The sequence below is a fragment of the Mya arenaria genome, chromosome 11 (genome assembly GCF_026914265.1).
Source record: "Mya arenaria isolate MELC-2E11 chromosome 11, ASM2691426v1".
NCBI lineage: Eukaryota > Metazoa > Mollusca > Bivalvia > Myida > Myidae > Mya > Mya arenaria.
The window spans coordinates 46299244-46319990 of NC_069132.1; the positions used below are offsets into that span (position 1 = coordinate 46299244).

The 20747-nt window shown below is 33.5% G+C and overlaps 1 protein-coding gene across 4 annotated transcripts; it reads left to right on the forward strand.

Annotated features, from left to right (window-relative positions):
- Positions 1–330: 330 nt before the first annotated feature.
- LOC128207977 (serine/threonine-protein phosphatase 4 regulatory subunit 3A-like) lies at positions 331–20603 on the forward strand. Of its 4 annotated transcripts, none has more exons than XM_052911216.1 (16): positions 332–578; positions 779–1005; positions 1873–1908; positions 2461–2516; positions 2930–3028; positions 3504–4127; positions 4373–4522; positions 4942–5103; positions 5526–5657; positions 7231–7333; positions 7707–7865; positions 8942–9111; positions 9613–9764; positions 10195–10382; positions 13831–14069; positions 15510–20603. In XM_052911216.1, the coding sequence occupies exons 2-16, from the start codon at positions 858–860 to the stop codon at positions 15618–15620; spliced, it is 2529 nt and encodes an 842-aa protein (XP_052767176.1). In that variant the 5' UTR covers positions 332–578; positions 779–857; the 3' UTR covers positions 15621–20603. The 4 variants fall into 4 exon arrangements, with proteins under 4 accessions (XP_052767178.1, XP_052767179.1, XP_052767176.1 ...); XM_052911217.1 differs by having other exon boundaries at positions 9613–9755; XM_052911218.1 differs by lacking the exon at positions 1873–1908 and having other exon boundaries at positions 331–578.
- Positions 20604–20747: the final 144 nt, after the last annotated feature.

Sequence of the window (20747 nt, forward strand, 5' to 3'; positions counted from 1 at the left end):
ACAATTATAAGATAAACACATATTTCGTTCATTATTATTCAAATTATTATAATACTTTATAAAGAATACATTGATGTTTAACATTGGAATTTCATGGGATTTTTCAGTTACATTAAAGATAATTGTCATACTGAGCACTAATATTCAAGTATTTATTAACAAATTTAAGACCAATGAGTGAATAAATTAAAAAAAAAACAAATGTTTAAAAACATTATAAATGATGGTCCGTAAGTTTCTGAAGATGGTCCGTAATGTCCCTAAATCTGGTCCGTAGTGTCCATGGTCCGTAGTGTCTGTGACCCATTACACCTGTCTACATATTCGCGTACAAAAGAATGGTCGGTGTCTATTTTTTTACCATGGCTGTTGAAATCAAATTGCAGGGCCATTTCTTATTTCACCGAGATTTTAATTTTTAGAATGATTTTGGTGCAAAAGGGTTACAAAATATATGATAGGTCGGACTAAATACACAGGGGAAAAAAAATAAGGCACCGGCGTCCTGATCTACAAAGTGGACACCCCAACAAGTTTTAACACATTCAAGATGGCGTCCATTACAGTGTTCTAATTAGGTAAATTTCTACATTATTTTTCATTTTTTCATCTCTACTTTGAACTATCTTGATTTAACATTTTAATTTTTGGTAACACAAAGTCACCATCTACCATATCTCATTGATGAAAACTTTGGAAAACTGTTTGATTTTAAACCCAGGACAAGTTTTGTTATGATTTTTTTCGGGTCGTTTATTTTTTATTGTTTCGTTTGTAGAGACGAAACAATTGTGTCAAATACAACGGACGGTTTGATGCGATAGATGGTTTCTAGAACCCGTGAATATTCATAAATCATGGCTGACACGAGTACCAGGCGGCGTGTGAAGTTGTACATGCTGAATGAAGATAGGCAATGGGATGACAGAGGCACCGGTCATGTGTCATCTGCATATGTGGAAAGATTGAAAGGAATGTCTCTCCTAGTTCGATCAGAGACTGATGGTTGGTAGTTTCTTAATGAATTAAAATTATTTTCTATAACACAAAAACAACTGCTGTCAGAATTTGACTCAAACATATCCCTGTCTGGAAAGCAGAACAGCAATATCAAGTTATGACAGTTTTTAAGCAAATAATAGGATTACAGTTGTGTTGATAGGGTGGCATTGTTCCTTCTGATAGCTCTAAGCATCTTCCTGTTTTACATGGTCTGCATTGCACTGATTTTGAGACTTGCATAATTGTCTCCATAATTACTTGTAATGCCTTATGCAGTCTGTTTCGGAAGAAAATTTCTTCCAAGAAATGAAACTTTTGAAGTGATTAATATAAATTCCTGTATGATTTTATTACAGTTCAATGACATAAATTATTTTATTTATTACGGAGTCATGCTGTTCACTTTTTAAACACAGTAGTCGTTAGCACTAGTAATAATGAGAAGGCAAAGTTTACCCTACACAACATAAACTGCATAAGATTAATATGATAATGACTTCACTCTTTTGTTCAATGACATTGAGAGCGTTATTAATTTATCATTAAAGACGTAGAAGGAAGTTTTCAAAACATGGTGTATATATATATATGTGTGTAATATGGTTGAGTGATGAATGGTGTTAATCTAACATACTTTGAAAAAACAACAGTTTTTGCAATTTCAAGCTTCAATTATTTTCCTTAAAATACTGCAGTATATTTGATTTGTTCTTTGGCTTGAGAGAAGAGACTTCTAGCCTTATATTTTGGATGAAAAATAGCTTTTAAAAAAATATCTTTATGAAGAAAGCAATTTCTAAGGAAATGGAAGACGTCACGCTACTTAGAAATAATGTCTAAAGGGATGTAATTTTCCATTTGTTCATTCAGGAATCAAGCTAGAGAAAGACTTGGGAGAAGAACAGGGTTAGTATTTAGCTATATTATGCACTCACATATTTTTGCGAATAACGGTCCTAAATTTTACCTACGGATCCAGATTAACCATGGGAAAACCCAAAACATGCTTCGATAGAATGGGTTAACTTATTACTAACTGAAGCATTCCAATGTCAATGACAAATGGAACCTTACTACGATCATGTCTACTCTCAGTGCGCCCTTAAATATTAAAAATGTTTCTGGTAAGCAAATAGCCCAGTTTCACAATCAAGTGCTCTGTTTTTGATAAAATGAGATTTTACTTGGGGAAGTTGTGCAATGCAGAGCTTGAACAAAGGTCACTTGCAATATTCAAATTTCTTTCACATTTTGCGAGTCCTAACTTGAATCCTAAAGATGACTTACTGCGGCTGAATTGTAGAGAAATTGTTATTTTAAGCTAACATAGTCTTAGATTTTCTGGGAATAAAATAAAAGAAAAAAATGATAGCTATAAATCTCCCTATTCCCTGTTTCTAAGGTCTAGCTTGATCCCTGATTTATCAAGATATAATTAAATAGTACATTTTTCTTCAGGATCATTGCTGCTTGAGTCCAGAATATTGCCAGACACTGCCTACCAAAAGCAACAGGTACAAGCTACTGATGGGCTAAACTTTAAAAAATGGAGTCTTTGGGTGCACAAAAAATTATATATTTTATTCTCTAAATATCTAAACCAAGTGTCAATGTTACAAGAAGTCATAATTTCAACTATATGAATACTCCTTTATGAAGTTGGCATGTCGTAATAGTTGGACTATAGTGGAAAGAATTGTAAATCAAGGTACTTAAATATCGGTATTCCAGAGAAAATCCAAATTAATATGTTTTACATGAACTCAAGGATGCCAATTAAATAAAAAAAGCTAAGCTATTGTGACCCCCCCCCCCCCCATCATTACCACACACCCCTGTGTCTATTGTGTGTGGTAAACATCTCAAATATCTCATTTTACAGTATGGTACCAGTTCTAAAGTGGGTTCATATACTCATACTTTTCAGGAGACACTGATCGTGTGGTCGGAAGGAGAAAACTACGACCTAGCTCTCAGTTTCCAAGAAAAGACCGGATGTGATGAAATCTGGGAAAAAATCTGCAATGTACGATATACCTATACAACTTATATTATATTCTTACAAAATCAGATACCCAAGATTCTTGTTAGTATATTGGTGTAGGTGTCGACCTACATGTAGTAATTTATTTACGTATCACTATTGAAAATTTCTTGTTGGACACCAGTACTGCTAGCTACACAGAAAACAGACTTCAGAGAGATTCCTTTTGGCTTAATGCTCTCTTCACTATCAACCTAAACAAATAGTTTAAACTAAACTGAATGTTACGGAAATTGGAAGATGAACAGCAGTGAACAAAATTTGCATTAGCCTTAAGTTAAAAATGTAGTAATAATGTTTAGGGCTAGTAGAAAGTCTTAAAATTCCTTTGATTACTGCAAAGTCAGCATTAAATATTTATCTTATTTTAACATGAAAATCTGAATTTCTTAAACTGAAAAAGTGATCTGTAGACAAACTGTGCAAATTATAATGAGGCCATGTAATGTTCTTTCAGGTTCAAGGGAAGGACCCGTCTGTGGAGATTACCCAGGATATTATTGAGGAATCTGAAGATGAGCGGTTCGAAGAGATGCCAGAAGTTGCCCACCCCATCGATTTGCCAACATGTGATCTTGGCAAACTGGCCGAGATCTCTGAACTGTTCAGCAGTGTGCTGGGTTCGCCGGTGCGGAGAGAAAAACTCGCCACCGCTGTTGAACAGGATGGATACATTCGCAAACTTCTGGACCTCTTTCATATGTGCGAGGATTTAGAAAATATACATGGCCTTCATTATTTATATGACATAGTGAAAAGTTTGTTTCTGTTGAACAAAAATGTACTGTTTGATATAATGTTTCAAGAGGATACAATATTTGACATAATCGGTGTGCTAGAATTTGACCCATCACATATGACTCCTGTAAAACATAGGGAGTTTCTACAAAAGTCTGCCAAATTTAAGGAAGTGATACCATTCTCAAATCAGGAACTAGTGAATAAGATACATCAGACATTTCGAGTACAGTATATTCAAGATGTGATACTTCCCACCCCCTCTGTGTTTGATGAAAACATGATGTCTTCTCTCACCTCTTTTATCTACTTCAACAAAGTGGAAATTGTTAGTATGGTACAGGTAAGTTGTTGACTGTGCTTTCCCAACATTTACAGGAAACTTCTTTCTTCCTGATATCAGGTATGAATTATAAATCATACCTAAGTTGTAAAATTATCTACTGTGATGGATTTTCTGAGATACTATGCACCATTTGGTCGAAATTAGCACAAGCCATCAATCCTGCTTTTACTTCTGCAGTGCTTTCCAGCTTGAACCACTAGTTGATTTCATAAAACATTTTACACATCACTTCATATTTTTAGGATGATGAGAAGTTCCTATTGCAGCTGTTTGCTAGCATCACATCTGAGAAGAAGGATGAAGATGCACGGAGGGACCTGGTCCTCTTCCTCAAGGAGTTCTGTACATTTTCACAGATCCTACAACCACAGAGCAAGGAGTCCTTCTTTAAGGTTGGTCTCTTGATTTAGGCATCATTTGGGAAAAATAAAATATGGCATTATTGTGTTGACTGTTAGTTTTAAAAGACTGAAAACTTATCATATATAGTTTCTTTCCCCGTAATTTTGCGAATTTATTTTTACATGACCCACAGAAATTAACCAGTCCAAACCTATTAAAGAACATTAACTATTAGTTTTAACAATAACTTTTATGAATGTACAAGACAAATAATATATATTCCAACATTAGATATGGCATCAAGGCAAAAGTTCTGATACTGAGCGTAAAATAAAAATATAACAAATTATTTTGTAAGGTCATTGCTAGACATGATGATAATAATTAGGAAGTCAAATTGATCTGTATTAATATTTGTATTTGATCTATTATTGCTTTAATTATAAATGGCTTGGATCTGTAATTTCAGACACTATCAGGGTTTGGCGTGTTACCGGCTATCGAGTTTATTCTGCAGCAAGATGATGCCAAGATGAAGTGCGCTGCTATCGATATATTCTCATATGTCGTAGATTTCAGTCCGTCCATGGTCCGAGAGTTCATTGTTAAAGAGGGCCAATCACAAGATGATGTAAGAAGTTTGTTCTTTTTCTTTCTCAAAAAAAATAATTATTGTCTCAAGCATTTACTAGAACTGAAGCATTCATGATATTATAGTAGTGTCTGTTGATAATGGTTTATGTTATTAGTTCAAATTAAAGTAGTCCAAATTAAATTTAGTCTGTGAAATGTCATAGGACACAGCTACCAGTAAGGCCTGTTATTTGTTATCTTGGCTGAATAAGTTTAAATACATGATCCAAAAGGCTTCCAGGGGGCATTGTATGATATAAAACTTATGAGGTACATGTAACATTCAACCCAAATAGTAAGTTGACAAATCATAAAGTTGTGGTATCTAAGTTTTGTGTATTGTATGATGATTAACTTTTCTATGTTTTGCTTACAAATATGAATGATGCAACATTTAACTGTTGTGTGTTTTTTTTTCAGGATGACCTTCTAATCAACCTAGTCATTGAACAAATGATCAACGACCCTGATCCAGAAATGGGAGGGGCAGTACAGTTGATGGGCATCATACGTCTGTTGATTGACCCAGAGAACATGATCGCTGTCCTAACAGTTAGTATGCTTAGACATAATAAGTTATGATAAAATAACCAGTACAGTTGGTGGGCATCATCTGTCTTCTATATCTTGCATAAATGATGGTCCAGATGACATATTTTTGGACGACTGATTTGCGAAAATGTACCTAAAAGCCAAATGTATGCAAAACGTTTCTCTTTTCGCTGATTATTTGCCTAAGCCGTAGTAAGTCGTTCCCAATGATATTTGACGTCACAAAAAATCGACAAAAGTATGCCATTTTAAATATGTAATCATGATGTTGATTAGCGGAGAAAATGAGTAAATATGATGCATCTGTAATTGTATTTATTGATTGGTACTTGGTTTGCAACAAGGCACAATCAAAATCGTCAGCACTCAATATGCTTCGGCTTCGGTGTCATTTTTTTTCGTACAGGCAAATAATTTTTCAGACAGGGTAAACTTTCCAGCATGCCTGTCCGATGGACATGCAGATATTTTACAATTTCAGGAAGACTGAGAGTTGTTCAGAGTTGTTCATGGTTTAATTCTGTCTTGTTGGCTTTTGAACCGAAGAGTCACAAGACTCATACTACAAGGCATGAATCCTCGTCAAATATTAGTGGTCTTGGACAACTGGTTATTTCACAGACTGCCTAAAGATATGGCTAGTTACATCTGCAGTATTTAAGGCCTGTACCTATTTTAGGGGCTGCTCAGTGCAAAACTAAAAGGAATAATGACACCTGTCAAATTAGCCTGTGTTTCAAAATTAACTGCTTAAAAAATATATCTACATTATTCAAACACAGAACTCAAGTGTCTGAAAACAATTTCTCTAGAAATTATGGTTTCCTTTTGTCATTCTCACTTTAAAAGCTGAATCATTTCAGTGTTACTTTTTTATTGAAAATGGGATCAAAATAATGCCCTGTTCACAATTTAAAAAAGAATGCTTTATTCACACAAAAAAGACACAAAATTCACAATCCATAAAATTATATATATATTTTTATCTCAACTCATAACAAGTAATCAAGTGCCATTGCTTAGTTTCTTTGTTTGAATTATTCTGTTGTAAATTCCCAATTTTAGGCATTTTGTTGCTATTTTCACTCTTCTAGGGGCTAGTGATGTTCCGATGATCGATTATCGAAAGTCGATTGGTTGGGCCTGAAATCGGCGACAATCGATAGTATTTAGTTATAATCGATTATCGAAAAAAAAAAAAAAATAAATAAATATATATATTAGTTAGTGTTCAGATGTTATTTTTAACAAAATGGCTGATGAAAGCCACAATGAGCAAGTAAATGAACTATTTTTTATACAACAACACTTAATAACTTCAATCATAGACATAAGGTATATGCATATAATGATTAAGAGTTTAATACTGTACATGAATAAAACTACAACTCCGGTACTATCTAGTATTTTAAAAATCGATTGTACTATCGATAATCGGTTACTTGAGTGGAACCGATCATCGATAATAAAATTGCAACCGATTCCCAACACTACTAAGGGCCCTTGTCACATTAAAAAAAGGTGGGAAAAAATCATTTAAACATTGCTTTATTCTGCAACATTTACATTTCAGAAAACAGAAAAGACTGAGTTCTTGAGTTTCTTCTACAAGCACAGTATGCACGTGTTGACGGCTCCTTTGTTTGCAGTTACAGCAGAGGATAAGCCAAGTAAAGGTAAATTTAGCAATTATAGAAAACATAATTATAACGTTTAAATACAATGACAGTTGATGGTCTAGTGACATAGATAACAGTTTTAATATCAATATGGGATACTACCCTTCATCTCTTAAAAAGCATCCAGGACTAGTATCTATATAGAAAATGGTTGAATGTAATTCTGCTTGTTAAAATATATTTGTAGGAAGTATAAATATTATGGGGAAAGTTCATATTAGACCAGGCTAAAATTATTTAAAAAATCATCAAGGATCATTGATATGGAAGGAATTGTCTTTAACATTTCTCACTTCTGTGCAATGAAGTATTATGGAAGTGACTGAATTGAAATAAGTCCTATGAAATGTTTTCCATTCTGTAATTTCAGATGACTTTCAGACAGCTCAGTTACTGAGCCTGATTCTGGAATTGCTGTCATTCTGTGTGGAGCATCACACATACAATATCAAAAACTACATCATCAGCAAAGACCTTCTACGCCGAGTCCTTGTGCTTCTCAGGTCACGACACACATTCTTGTTGCTATGTAAGTTCTGAGTTTGTTTTTAATGTTAGTTAGTTACCCTGTTTTAGCTTGCCTGTTCTTCCAAGAAGGAAAAGTTGATGTACTGTCATCGTTTGTGTCACTGCCTTGAACTTGTTTAAACATGCCTATGATTTTAAGGATATGTATATATTGAAACAATTTGATTCGCCATTCAGATTTAAATACATATATACAAGTGATGCGTGTATGATACAGGATCCACAGTCTAGTTTACTATGATAATGTTAATTTGTATAGCTAGGTCCGTCATTGTGGCTTAAACCTTTTGAGTTGTTCTGCTTGATTAAATGAGAAATACCATTTATATAGAATTCATTAATTAAATCATCTCATCCACTCTTTGTGGTTTAAAAATGGTCTGTTCTTAATATATGTAGGTCAAAAGAATGTGGTATTGTAATTTTATCTTATTTTTACCATGATCTCATCTTCATTATAATTATTTGACATGATTATTTTCCAAATCAATAAGGTACAGGTGGTTAAAAAAGAAAAATCACTGGTTTTCGCCTCCTTTCAGTTCTCATGAATGGTTCAATAACTTTATTATTAATATAATTTATGCTTTATCATACCTATTAAATGAACTTAGCATTGTAAGTGTAATTATTGTCGGTATGCATTCAAAATCTTTGTTGCATGATATTTCGATAAAACTTAAAACTTTGTACTTTAAGCGTGTCTCATGGTTATATTTTGTAAAGATGAAAAGTATGAGATATATCATATGCTCAAGTAAAGATCATTAAAAGTGATTACATGAAATCTGATCCATACACTGTGTATGTTTGTCATTGTATGATATTGCATGAAGAAAGCAATTGAATATGCGCAGCCTTGGTCATTAATTAGCTAGCATGGTCAAAATTCATTGAATTTACCAAACATAAAAGATCATCAAACAAAAAGAAATATTTCAAAAACATGTATATGTAAACATCTAAGAGATAGGGTTAGGAACTTATTTGTTGTTTTAAAAGATTATCTGATCATTGATTAAAATCATTGATCTTATTGTACCTGTCACTCATTAATGCTTTGTGACTTTGTTTCAGGTGCCTTACGATTTATGAGGAAAATAATTGGACTGAAAGAGGAATTCTACAATAGATATATAATCAAAGGGAACTTGTTTAAGCCGGTCGTTGAGGCATTTAAAGTCAATGGCAATAAATACAATCTTCTAAACTCTGCCATGATTGAGCTGTTTGAGTATGTTCGCCTGGTAAGTTTTAAAGTTGATATGTGCAACCATATGTTATCATGAATATCTTTCCAGATAGTTTTTGTCAAAGAACATGAAACCCACACGAAGTCAAATTATGCAATTGGAACTTTTTTCTAAAACAATGATGTTTAAATTAGCCAGGAAATACATGACATCTTTGAATTTTTGAGTATTTACGTTTTCTGCACCATTTTATTTTATGGAAGAAATGTTAAAAGGTTTGAAAGGTGACCTGTAAGATACGAATAGTACCAAGAGAGACCAATATATTTTAAAACTTGAAAAAAGTTTTAGTTAACGCTGTCTTGGTTTGACCGAGACTGCTTATTGACAGCACTGGCTAATTAATATATGCACTATAACATGTCTAAGGTTGTTGAAATAACGTCCTAGTAACCAGTAAAAAATCATAATTTGTAACTTGTTTCCTGTCATGCTCTTTGTACTGATTTTGTTTTGGAAATTAAATGTGTATTTAAATTGTATTGTATCTTTTAGGAGGGCATAAAGTCATTATGCAACCACATAGTGGAGACACACATGACCGACCTAGAACACGTGGACTATGTGAACACATTTGACTCGCTCAAGGCCACGTACGAGCAGGACCGCGTGAAAGACAAGACGGCCGGCTTTGAGGGGTATGTCATGTATGTACATCACTACATTTTCTTCCATTTTATATCATTCATATATATAACCCATACATTATTCATAAACTGGATTCTCTGATATATTTGATTTGTCACAGATTTTTTGTCTGAAAGTTGCAAGCCTCGATTTGATGTAGGGTGACTCGCAAATGCAGTTGAAATGTATGAAATACACTGAAATCTTGATAACTTACTAATGTTACTTTTCTCAAATAATTGACTCCCAAAAAATTTGTGATGCCACATTAAACACTTCATTTTTTAAGTTTCAAATAAACGTGTAGCCCCTAGTGATGTAAAATTGCCTATTTAAAGGAATTCTGTACTCATTTTAGACTACAATGTACATTATATTCTAAATAAATGATTTCAATGACAGAAAAACTAATACATACACATGTTAAACTCGTTGAAAAATATGTTACAGTAATGCAGCTCTATCACTGCGGAACAACCGATTTCGGCGTGACCCGCGTGCGATGGATGATGATGAAGAAATGTGGTTTGACCAGGATGACGATGGTGATGATGGCGAGAACATTGTGCCAATGTCAGACGTTATCAGGAGCTCAGACATGGAGCTCAGTAAACTAATTGCTGAACCAAGACGAACAGGTACTGTTATATTCTTATTAGAGCAGTTTTATTTTTAAACATCTAGTCAAAAGTGAATACCAGTAAATAGCTCTATGTTGCATAATTTTGACTTAATAAATAACTTAATACTCTAGTTACAGATTACAAGTTCAAGTTTATTCAGTAAACTCCTATACATGTATGTTGGAAAGAGCATTACATTAAACATATCAAGTGATTTTTGTTTAAAATAATTAAACTGCGTGATAAGTCTAAAAAAAGGGAAAATAATTGTGGTAAGTCCCAAAAAAGGAAAAAAAGCATGATAATTTCCAAAAAGGGAGAATAATTGCGATAAGTCCCAAAAAAGGTAAAATAAGCGTGATAAGTCCCTAAAAAGTGGTGATAAGTCCAAAAAAGTGGGGAAAATAAACCCAAAAAAGTTATTTGATTTATTTTTTACAGATATTAATGATTTAATTTTCCGTTTCTGATGTTATTATTGTCAAGTTTGCTTTGCAGTAAGCGAGACATAGTTGTCAAGTGGTGGATTCGTGTATGTTCGTGTTTCGTCCATCCAGACTGAACTTTGTCCAGGCTGTATCTTGACCATGCATTAGGCCACACCAAATTAATGTTTAGTTCCTCGGATTTTTGCCAAAAAAATTGAGCGAGCGAACGAAAAAAACAACAACATTTTTTTGTCAGTTTTCATAAAAACCGAAGCGAGCGAAGAGCGAAAAATATATTTTTCCTTATATCCAAAGATTGTTCAAAATAATTGCCATTAAACCCATTTTAATGCCATCTTGAACTGAACCTCTAATGGACATTGGGAAAATGTCGGAAAACATACTATTTATTCATCCGTGTTTAGTACAAACATTATATAGATGAATCTAATTTCTTATATAACATAGACTAAATTTTGTATTTATTATCACAGGAAATGCAGTGACATGTGCTTATTAAATCAAAAAGAACATGGGTATTTTTCAGAGTACTTTTTTTGATTATTTAGATGTTTTTATGCACCAGCCAATTGTATATGCCCCCCCCCCCCCCCCCCCCCCCCCCCCCCCCCAAGTCCGGAATAGTGGGGACTTTGACTTCCGGTCTCTCAAAACCCGGGTAAAATACCCGACCTGCAGGGACACACTGCTGGTAAAATCCCTGCCAAATGGCCCCGCAACCCCGAATACCTGTGTGAGGCCCATTCCAGACTATTTTCAATATGAAGACGAAACCACATTCACTAGGCACTGCTGGGCCACCTGAAAGGTAAAAACACAGCCAATTGTCTCTGCTGTCCCCGGTATACCCCTGGAACAAGTGCGAGGGGTGGGCGGGGCAGTGGTTACAATTGACAAGTGCATTACAATCCCGGATTATGCTGCAAATAAAAACAAAATATAAGGTGATAAACTTAGACTTACTTAAGTTGAGGTATATCCAGACCAGTGTTTATATCGTTATTTGTGAAAAGATATTTGTTCAAAACTGTTGTTTTGTCAGAATTTGATCAAAAATGAGCTCGATACTTCAATTTGGACCAAACAATGACTCATGTTCCAGTTAAGTTGAACCTGTCATCTTCGTAACGAGGTAAAATTTTGGTCCCTTGTATTATGACTTGAATAAAATAGTACTAAGTTGATCATTCCGATTTCCATTCAAAACGAGTCACTAATTACGCAATATAATCTCTACATGTCTCGGATACACATGCTTTATTGCATAATGATTGCTTTAAATAATGATCCTTTAGTGCATGAGACGATCAACAATGACTTCAAGCATGCTCAAAACATATTTATTGTCAAAAATAAGATTTAATTTCCAAACTTTGAACCACATTGTTTATACCGGAAGCTGCCATTTTGATTGAATTTATTGAAACCCATGCTAAACCGATCGATATACAGTATAAGAACACTATGCATCGGTAACTTCCCTTTACAAAAACACGAAAACTAGCGTAGAAAAATTATACTTGATTATTTTTAGCCTTTTAGTAAATTATTACCAGAAAAAAATCTGCTTGGCAAAATGGAGGTGCGGGCGCACAAAAAAAATATAATTTCTTTTTTTACATTTTCAAAAAAATAGGAGCGGTAAATCCGCGGAACGAAATATCAATTTGGTGTGGCCTTATGGGATTTTCCATAGCAGTTGACAAGCTTTTAAATAAATTGTCCAACTTGCTCTAATTCTTGTGAGTTATATAAATACTGAGAAAGTCATTCATATACTGCTGGGGGGGGGCAATAAACAAAATAGAATAGTTGGAAAATGGATAGGGTCAGTTGGGTGACCAGAACAAACTGGTCAATTCTACAATTTTGGCAGTGTTTTACCAAGATTCAAATTCATAAGTTCTATAAACAATTAATAATTCACAAATTGGCTTGAAGGGGACACCGACAGTGGTGTACCATTCATTCAAAAACAGACAGTTTCTGCTTCACTCTATTTTTTTAAACATGTTTTTTGGGGGAATTTGTGACTGCCAAACATTAATAAGTCCACATGTGATCAAAATATTTTTCTTCTTTTTTTAATCCATTTCAAGTTTTTAGCTCTTACATTTGCAGAATACATGAATCTACTCAATATGACATTTAATACTGAAACTGAGAGTTTATTACAAGATGGACCAATCAAATAGACAGCTCACCAGTAATTGACAATACGCTTATCTATATGCAAAGGCTGACACTCATTTCACCATATATCATAAAGGTGGGTGTTCTACTTATGGCATTTAATATATAGTTAAGGAATTTCAATTAAATGTTTTCCAGTACATAACTATAACCAAATGTCCAACATTCACAACCATAAAAAATGATCATGTTTAAAAAAAAAAAATGTTAAACAAAATTTAATTGTCAGTGAAACATAAATATTTTGCCTTTTTAAACAGACAAAACATTGCCTTTGGTGCCTGTTTGTGAATATAGTCTTTGGTTTTGCAGAACGAACCACTTCCAGCGTGAATAAAACCTAAATATTTATATTCTGTAACTATAATTTATTGTATCATAACATAAAGAAAATGTATAATACCATAATTTACTCTCTAGAGTCTAAAGAATACAACCACCTTAGTTTTTGATGTACCCAGACGTTAGTTAGTTTCAAATTACTAAATTGCCATTGATGGAGTTGAATCATGTGAGTAAAAATCCATTTACAGCCTTTGAAACTAACTCTCTGCCTCAATAGTTTATTGTAAAAAATGCATTTAACAGACAGGACATGTTGTCGCCATATGGCTCCCTGCCAATTATCTAAAAAATATTATGGTTTCAGCTTTGCTTGCTGCCGGCGCTCTTCCTTAGATAAATAATAATAATTATCTTTGACATAATATGTTCTTACTATTGGGCCTTACCTAATTGGATCTGTGTTTGGCATCAGGTTCCCATTTCAAAACATAGTATAGGTTTTGCATGGTTTAATTCTCCTGATACTTTTGTTTCAGCAAAAGAAGTGGATGACCTTAAAGACAGTCCACCTCGGATAATCAATAAGACCAATTCTCCGATCAACATATCCCTCAAGTCGAGCCAATTAACGAGCCCGCTCAACTCCCCTGAGCGCCCCAACAGCCCGACCAGTCCAATCTGCCAGTCCCCAAGAACTCCCACAGGCTCATGCCCCACGCCTGCTTCATCACCTGTCACTACCCCCTCAGCCAACAATGCAATACATGGAAAACGGGTAAGCAGGCTAGGCTATATTTGGTGTGTAACATTGTCTAGTGGTCCTCTACCAAGATTGTTCAAATTATGCCCCTGGTGTCATAATTGACCATGCACTGGGTGTCACCTGTCTTACATGAAGATATACAGGGAAATCTTTGAAAATCTTGTCGGAAACAACTGGGCCCAGTCTGTTGATATGTGGTATGTAGCATCATATGGTGGGCCTCTACCAGGAGTGTTCAAATTATGCCCCCAGGGTCAATTTTTTTTCTTGCACATGTTAAATAATATGTATTTTTTATCTTTTGTGTGCAAATATAATGTACCGTATTTTCTTGACTATAAGACGGGGAAATTTGGTCCTGATTTTGAACCTTAAAGTAAGGGGCCCGTCTTAAAGGCGAGTCTATAAGAATTTCATAAAGAATAGAGTCATAATCAGGAATATTCAACACAAGGTATTCAACTGACTGATTTATTGTCTGTGGATGACACCCCAATAAAAGTGACACGATAACACCCATCGGATTAAGACGACCATAGATCTGCTTGGTTTCGCTACGATGAACACTCAATATAACATGTTATCGGTCCAAACACGTTGTTTTTCACAGGAGACATATTTTGTTACCTTTAAAATAAAAATATTTTGACAATTTTTTTTTTAATAATGCATTGTTATTTTTTCTATGTCGTAAATAAAACTTACTTTTTCCTTACTATAAGGCTTTGTATATATTATGCACATGCATGTAACTAGCAGATTTCAATACATATTTCATTAATCGTTACATTAATTTATCTGCAATCATCAATGGTTATTTATTACTCAAAATTTAAGTCCCATCAACTGCAATCCAAACAAACACTTGAGAAAATATATAACTCATTAACACATGTGATGGAATTTGTTCTGTTTGTGGGCTGCAGATCAAACAGTACAATTTGTGACGTCACAGCACGAGCTGTGTAAAGATCAAAGATGCACTGCAATGGTTTGTATTTAAATAGGTCAATCAAATACCGTATGAACCCACTTAAATCCCAAAATTGCGTCTAGGCTGGTTCAAACATACCATACCATCGGAAAATAAAAATCAATAATCCCAAGCAAATGAACAAATTTAGTTGATATTTGACTGTTAAGCTTGAACATTATCATAGACTTGGAGAATTTCAAGTGCTGGATTTGCTTTAAAAATCTACCCCGTCTTATAAACGAGTCAAGACAAAAACACAAGATTTCACAGGCAAAGTAGGGGTGTCGTCTTATAAGCGGATCGCCTTATTGTCGGGAAAATATGGTACCAAACTATGAAGACTATTCACATACATACTGAAACAAGTGGAAAAAGAACAAACAAACTATTTACTACTATGTTTAAGTGCTGCAATATTTAAACAACCACAAGGTAAACTTCATATATCAATAAATGTATTAAAATCTTTATTTTAGCCTGGTATAGGCCTGGTAGATTACCCAGATGAAGATTCAGACGAGGAAGAGGAAGACGAGACCTCAGAAAACATCGGACCATCTCCCAAAAGACAGCGAATAGCCACCTAATGATGCTTCACTACCGTTAGACTCGGTCTTCTCAATATATCTTAGAGGCTGGCGTGCTAAAATGCTGCCTCCTCATCAGAAAGCAGGTGCTGGCCAGATGGTGTATTATGAGGAACTATTTATTATATTTTGTTACAATAATATGGCTGAATGGAAAATGTGTATGGAGCAAAGATTAAAAGGAAAGGTGCCAGTCACTTGTACATGTCAGGGATGGTTATGTTTGTTATCTTGTGATGAATTAGGCTTTTGAGCGTTATTCTGTTTTATTCCCACCTTGATAAGCTTCTGCTAACCTTGTGATTTAAAATTATGAATGCTAGGACTTTATTTCATTTTCATTTTTACCTATTTTGCCAAATTTTGAGATGGAAAAAAAAAGTTTCATCTCTGCAGTAAAATTTTGTCTCGAACAAAATCCAAATTAATATTAGACAGGAATTTTCTCAGATAAAGAGATGGAAGCATCAACTTTATTTTAAAACTTTGCCAAAAAACCCAAACAGAATTGAAATGAAAATTGTGTCATTAAACTACATGTATGATGTGAATATGTCCTAAATATGCACTTGATATGGGCTAAATGAGATTTAAGACCACCCTTAATAACTACCTACTTTGTTTCAAATAGAATATTTTGAAATCAAGTCCACATGCATTTGTTTGTCCAGGGTTTTCACATGACTTGTTAATCTCTCCATTGGTTTAACAGTTATGAACATTGATATCAGGGTGGTTCGGTGTTGTGTCAGTTGTTTCACAAACATGTTCGTAAAATCTGTAATGGTTGAAAGCATTTATAAGTGCTGAATCTCGGTGCTCAAAGCAAATCAGGCACAGTTAATTGACATCATTGGATGGTGTATATACATGTAGGTGAATACATCTGTATTGTCTCAAAATGATTCATGTATTGTAACAATAATGAAATTAAGCTGTTGAATGTATTGTCAATAATGTTTAAGATGTTAAATGGCTATTATCTCTGGCTTTTTTTTTGTACATTTGCTAACATGGGGAGCCAAAGAAATGAATGAAATTCACTGAACCTTTTTCAGTTAAGTAGAAAAAGTAGAGTTGCCCTTTTCATACAGTTTCTGTGTTACAAAAGGGTTTTCAATGGTTGAGAAAGGCCTATAAAATTACATCATTCGAAAGCTTTTAAATAATTTTTGAAATCGGCTACCATCTATGAGCTATTTTTTTTTGAGAAGTATATAAAATAAACTATTCTTATTATTTGTGTTTCTGGAAAAAGCTTAAATCATTTTCATCCATTATTTTGAAAGGAAGAACATGAAGATAGTGAAAGGAATCAAAGGGAGAATACTAATAATGAGGACTGTGATACAAGTTACATACATTTTTAATTTGCCTTAGTGTTTGAAATTATATGTTTGTCCAATGGAATGGCAGTATTGTTTAATTTCTGATATATGCTTATTTTGGAAAACTGTCGGTCATTATTGATAGTAATTCGGTGAATCAGTAGATTAAAAAGCGGCTGTTAGACAAAATGTAATCACAAACACTAAACTGGTCGAAGGTTATAAGTATGCATTTACCAAATAAATGGTCTAATTGTCTGCGATACTTCAGGCCCATGTATTTTGGTAATTGCACAGCTAACAACCTGGAACTGCATTTCTATGTTTTGAGGAAGTTCACAATTGATGCATTGATCATTTTGCAGTTTGAAGGTTTGACATGCGTTATTTAGAATACAGGAATGCAATTTTTGTTACACTAGGAATTTTTGAAATCTACCTGATTCTGTTGGTTTCATTTTCATTCACTCATCATCATTGATCTTCATCGATAGAATATTTCATAAATTAACAAATGCAGCCAGCACTGAGTAAATAATAGAAATATGCTTTATATGAAGAATGATGGAATAATGAACAACATTACGGTATGCTAACAGCAACTCACATTATTATGCTAGGTTCAGAGAGCAAGACTTCATATTTTAATGGGTATGTCCCATACATGTTCACAAAGCAGTTTGTTTAACATGATGTTCAAAATGTGATCTCAGTTTCCCCATTCAGTAGTCGTCATTCACATTTCCAATTATATACATGTATATACCAATAGCTTTTGTACTTAACATTTCTATGTTCATATGACATGGTTTGAAGATTTCATGATGTTATTGCAAAAAATTGCCACATTGATGTTTGCATATACAAGTATTTCATACTTTCTATTATTAACTCCTTTTGTTTAATTCTCAATTTTAATAGTCTATTTTTTTAAGTTTGATAATAAAAAAAGCTCATAAGATGAAAAATAATGATATTGTAGGCAGAAAAAACTCAAATCCTATATTGTTTAAAGTTCAGTCAAATAATTCCAAGTGATTTTAATGTGTTGAGTGTTGTTGCATCAAAGAACTGAAAAAATAATATGAAGGTTATTAATGTTTAATGGTTACACTATATGAGTATGTCTTAGTATTTTTTTACTTGGTAGGATTAAGACTTGCATGTATCATGCTTTTGTTAAATTGTAGCAATAGGCTTCTGCATATTTAACCCAGAGTGATGTATAATCTAAAAGTTAACTGTAGAGAGATGTGATTTATATGTTATTTATACATGTAGGTATTAGGTATAATTGCTTTGATCTGTTTAGATTCAATATATCATTGATATGCTCTGGCCTGATAAGTTAAAACAGAAGCCAATAGGGAAATTGCAGAAGTGACAATTCCAATATATATAATGTTGACAATGTCATACTAATTTTTGAAAAGTATTGGTAGATATTCCTGTTAATATTGAAGTTAAAATCCAGTGATCAAAATCAAAGTGAGCAAAGCCTGCCAGTACGAAGAAAGCCCTTTCGTCTGAAAAAAAACTAGGTTTTGTTTCATCTTTATATAGCTGGGCTTGTAGGCTGTAATCTGCTGATTATATGAACATTAGCATTCGGGCTTGCTCAAGGAAAGATTAATTTTGATGACTTCTATGTCAGGGATTTACCAAATCAATCTCAATTGATCCGATAAATATGTATGTATGATAGAATAAATTCTTCTGAATGATAGGATATTTTTGTGTACAGTCAGTCTCACTGTTGTCATGACGGGGTCATCTTCCAATACGAGTGTGCTGCAGCCAATTGCATAAAACTGATTCAATTCTTTGGTCGAAGTAAGCCAAAATGTTATTTGATTGGTCAATATTTATTCAATTATAACTTTTTAACGAATCCAATCATTTGAATATGCCAAGTAGCCAAAAGATAACCTGTGGACAATTTGTCCAAGTTTTATACATTTGGCTGTGAAGATCACATGAAATCACCAAATTTAAGAAAGTGCTTATTTAGTGTATATAAGGTGCTGATTTGATTTTCAGATGTTAGATCATATGAAAACAAATGAAGCAAGTTATCATATTTGCCAGTTCAATAATGAAAAATGCAGTCCAGTGTCATAATCAGATTGTTTTTGCGAAATGGCAACCATTTTTAGCCAAAAACGGGGGTTTGTTATCACCATTGTGAAATACTATAACCTGGGCCATAACGTAACTCCAGTTTTTGGCCTAAGTAAACTAATAATATCAGAATAATATTTATCGTCTACATTCTGCCTGTAGCAGCGTATCATTCACAACTTAAATATCTTTTGAAACCGGCCCTGGCTTTTATATTTGTTGAGTTATTCTAATTTGTTTGACATTAAAAAATGTTGAGCCTTTAGAGTTTGCTCTGTGGCGCTCTTGTTAAAAGTAGGTTTAGTATGAGAAAATTCACTCTCATTATCAGCTCATCTCTCATTGTAAATGTCCATTTTTAAAGTTTATCATGTACATGTATGAAAATTTTAACTTTGTATATAAGAACAATTGTAATGTATTGTAAAAAAGAGGTACATGTATTTGTGTTGAAATGAATTTTAGTTTTTGGTATGATATAGAGAAACTTTGTTATAAGTTTAGTTGTATGAATCAAAAGCATACTTGCAGCATAATAAATATTGAAATAAAGACATAACATACAAACTGTTGCACAAGTTAAAAAGATGCATTTGTGCCCCACAAAAATGTAACAATAAGTGTTGATTAAAGTTCAGTATATTTTTTTGATGTGTTATAACAATCTGTAAAGTTACCATAATATAACTAATTGTACTATTTCCTATTAACGAAATAGAGCATTTTTTGGTTTCAACTCATGTAAATTAAGACATAGTTTAAAAAACATAGGGCACATATTTTTTGCAGTATGAGTTTTATTACTCTGACCTTTTGTAAATAGGCATATCTAAAGCCCATTTCAATGACGTAATTTTCATTAACATGTATATAGATATAATATTCTACTTCTAGAAGTACACGTATGTTTGTATATATAACAAATATGAAAATTGCAATTGACCTTTTATAAAATGTGCTGGAAAGCACCTGGTCAGAGTAATACAACTTTTCGTTTTGTCTTGTTTAAAATACGGGCTGGCCCCATTGTGTCTTTGTCAAACAAAATAATTGAAGAAACCAAGTTCAGTGTTCTTCATGTTTAAAACAAATCTGCCTTGACTGGTTATTCTATTGAGGATGGATTAATGGCCCTGTTGATAACATTTCCGTTTTCACGCTGGAAATGCTTTGGAATGGCTCATAGCGTTTTAATGTTTTAAAAAGCACCCAGGCAACTTTCCAAGATATATTTTTGTATCAGGTCTCAGTTTTAACTGAAAGTGTATCTATATTTATAGACAAAACTGTATTTGACTGTTTTTAAACAATCTGCTCATTCCAGAAAAACTTGCACATGTGTAAATGCCATAACATACATTGTACCATTGCGACTTATGTTGTGAAATCAAATTTTATATTTTCATTTGCTTGTTTGTAGTTATATACTTGATTGCTCAGTATAGTTATGAGTAACCAGTAATATGTTGAACGAATGTCTTTATCATGTACAAAATTATCATCCACAAACGAAAATTAAAAATATGAAATGATAGTTGTGTTCTTATGAATGTCATTTGTTTCCAAAGGGCTGTTGGATGCTTTTTATTTCTTAACAGCAAAAATGAGTTTTAAATGATAACGATGAATTTGGAAGAGACCAACTGTTGCCAATGCATTATGCAATGTTCCAAACAGA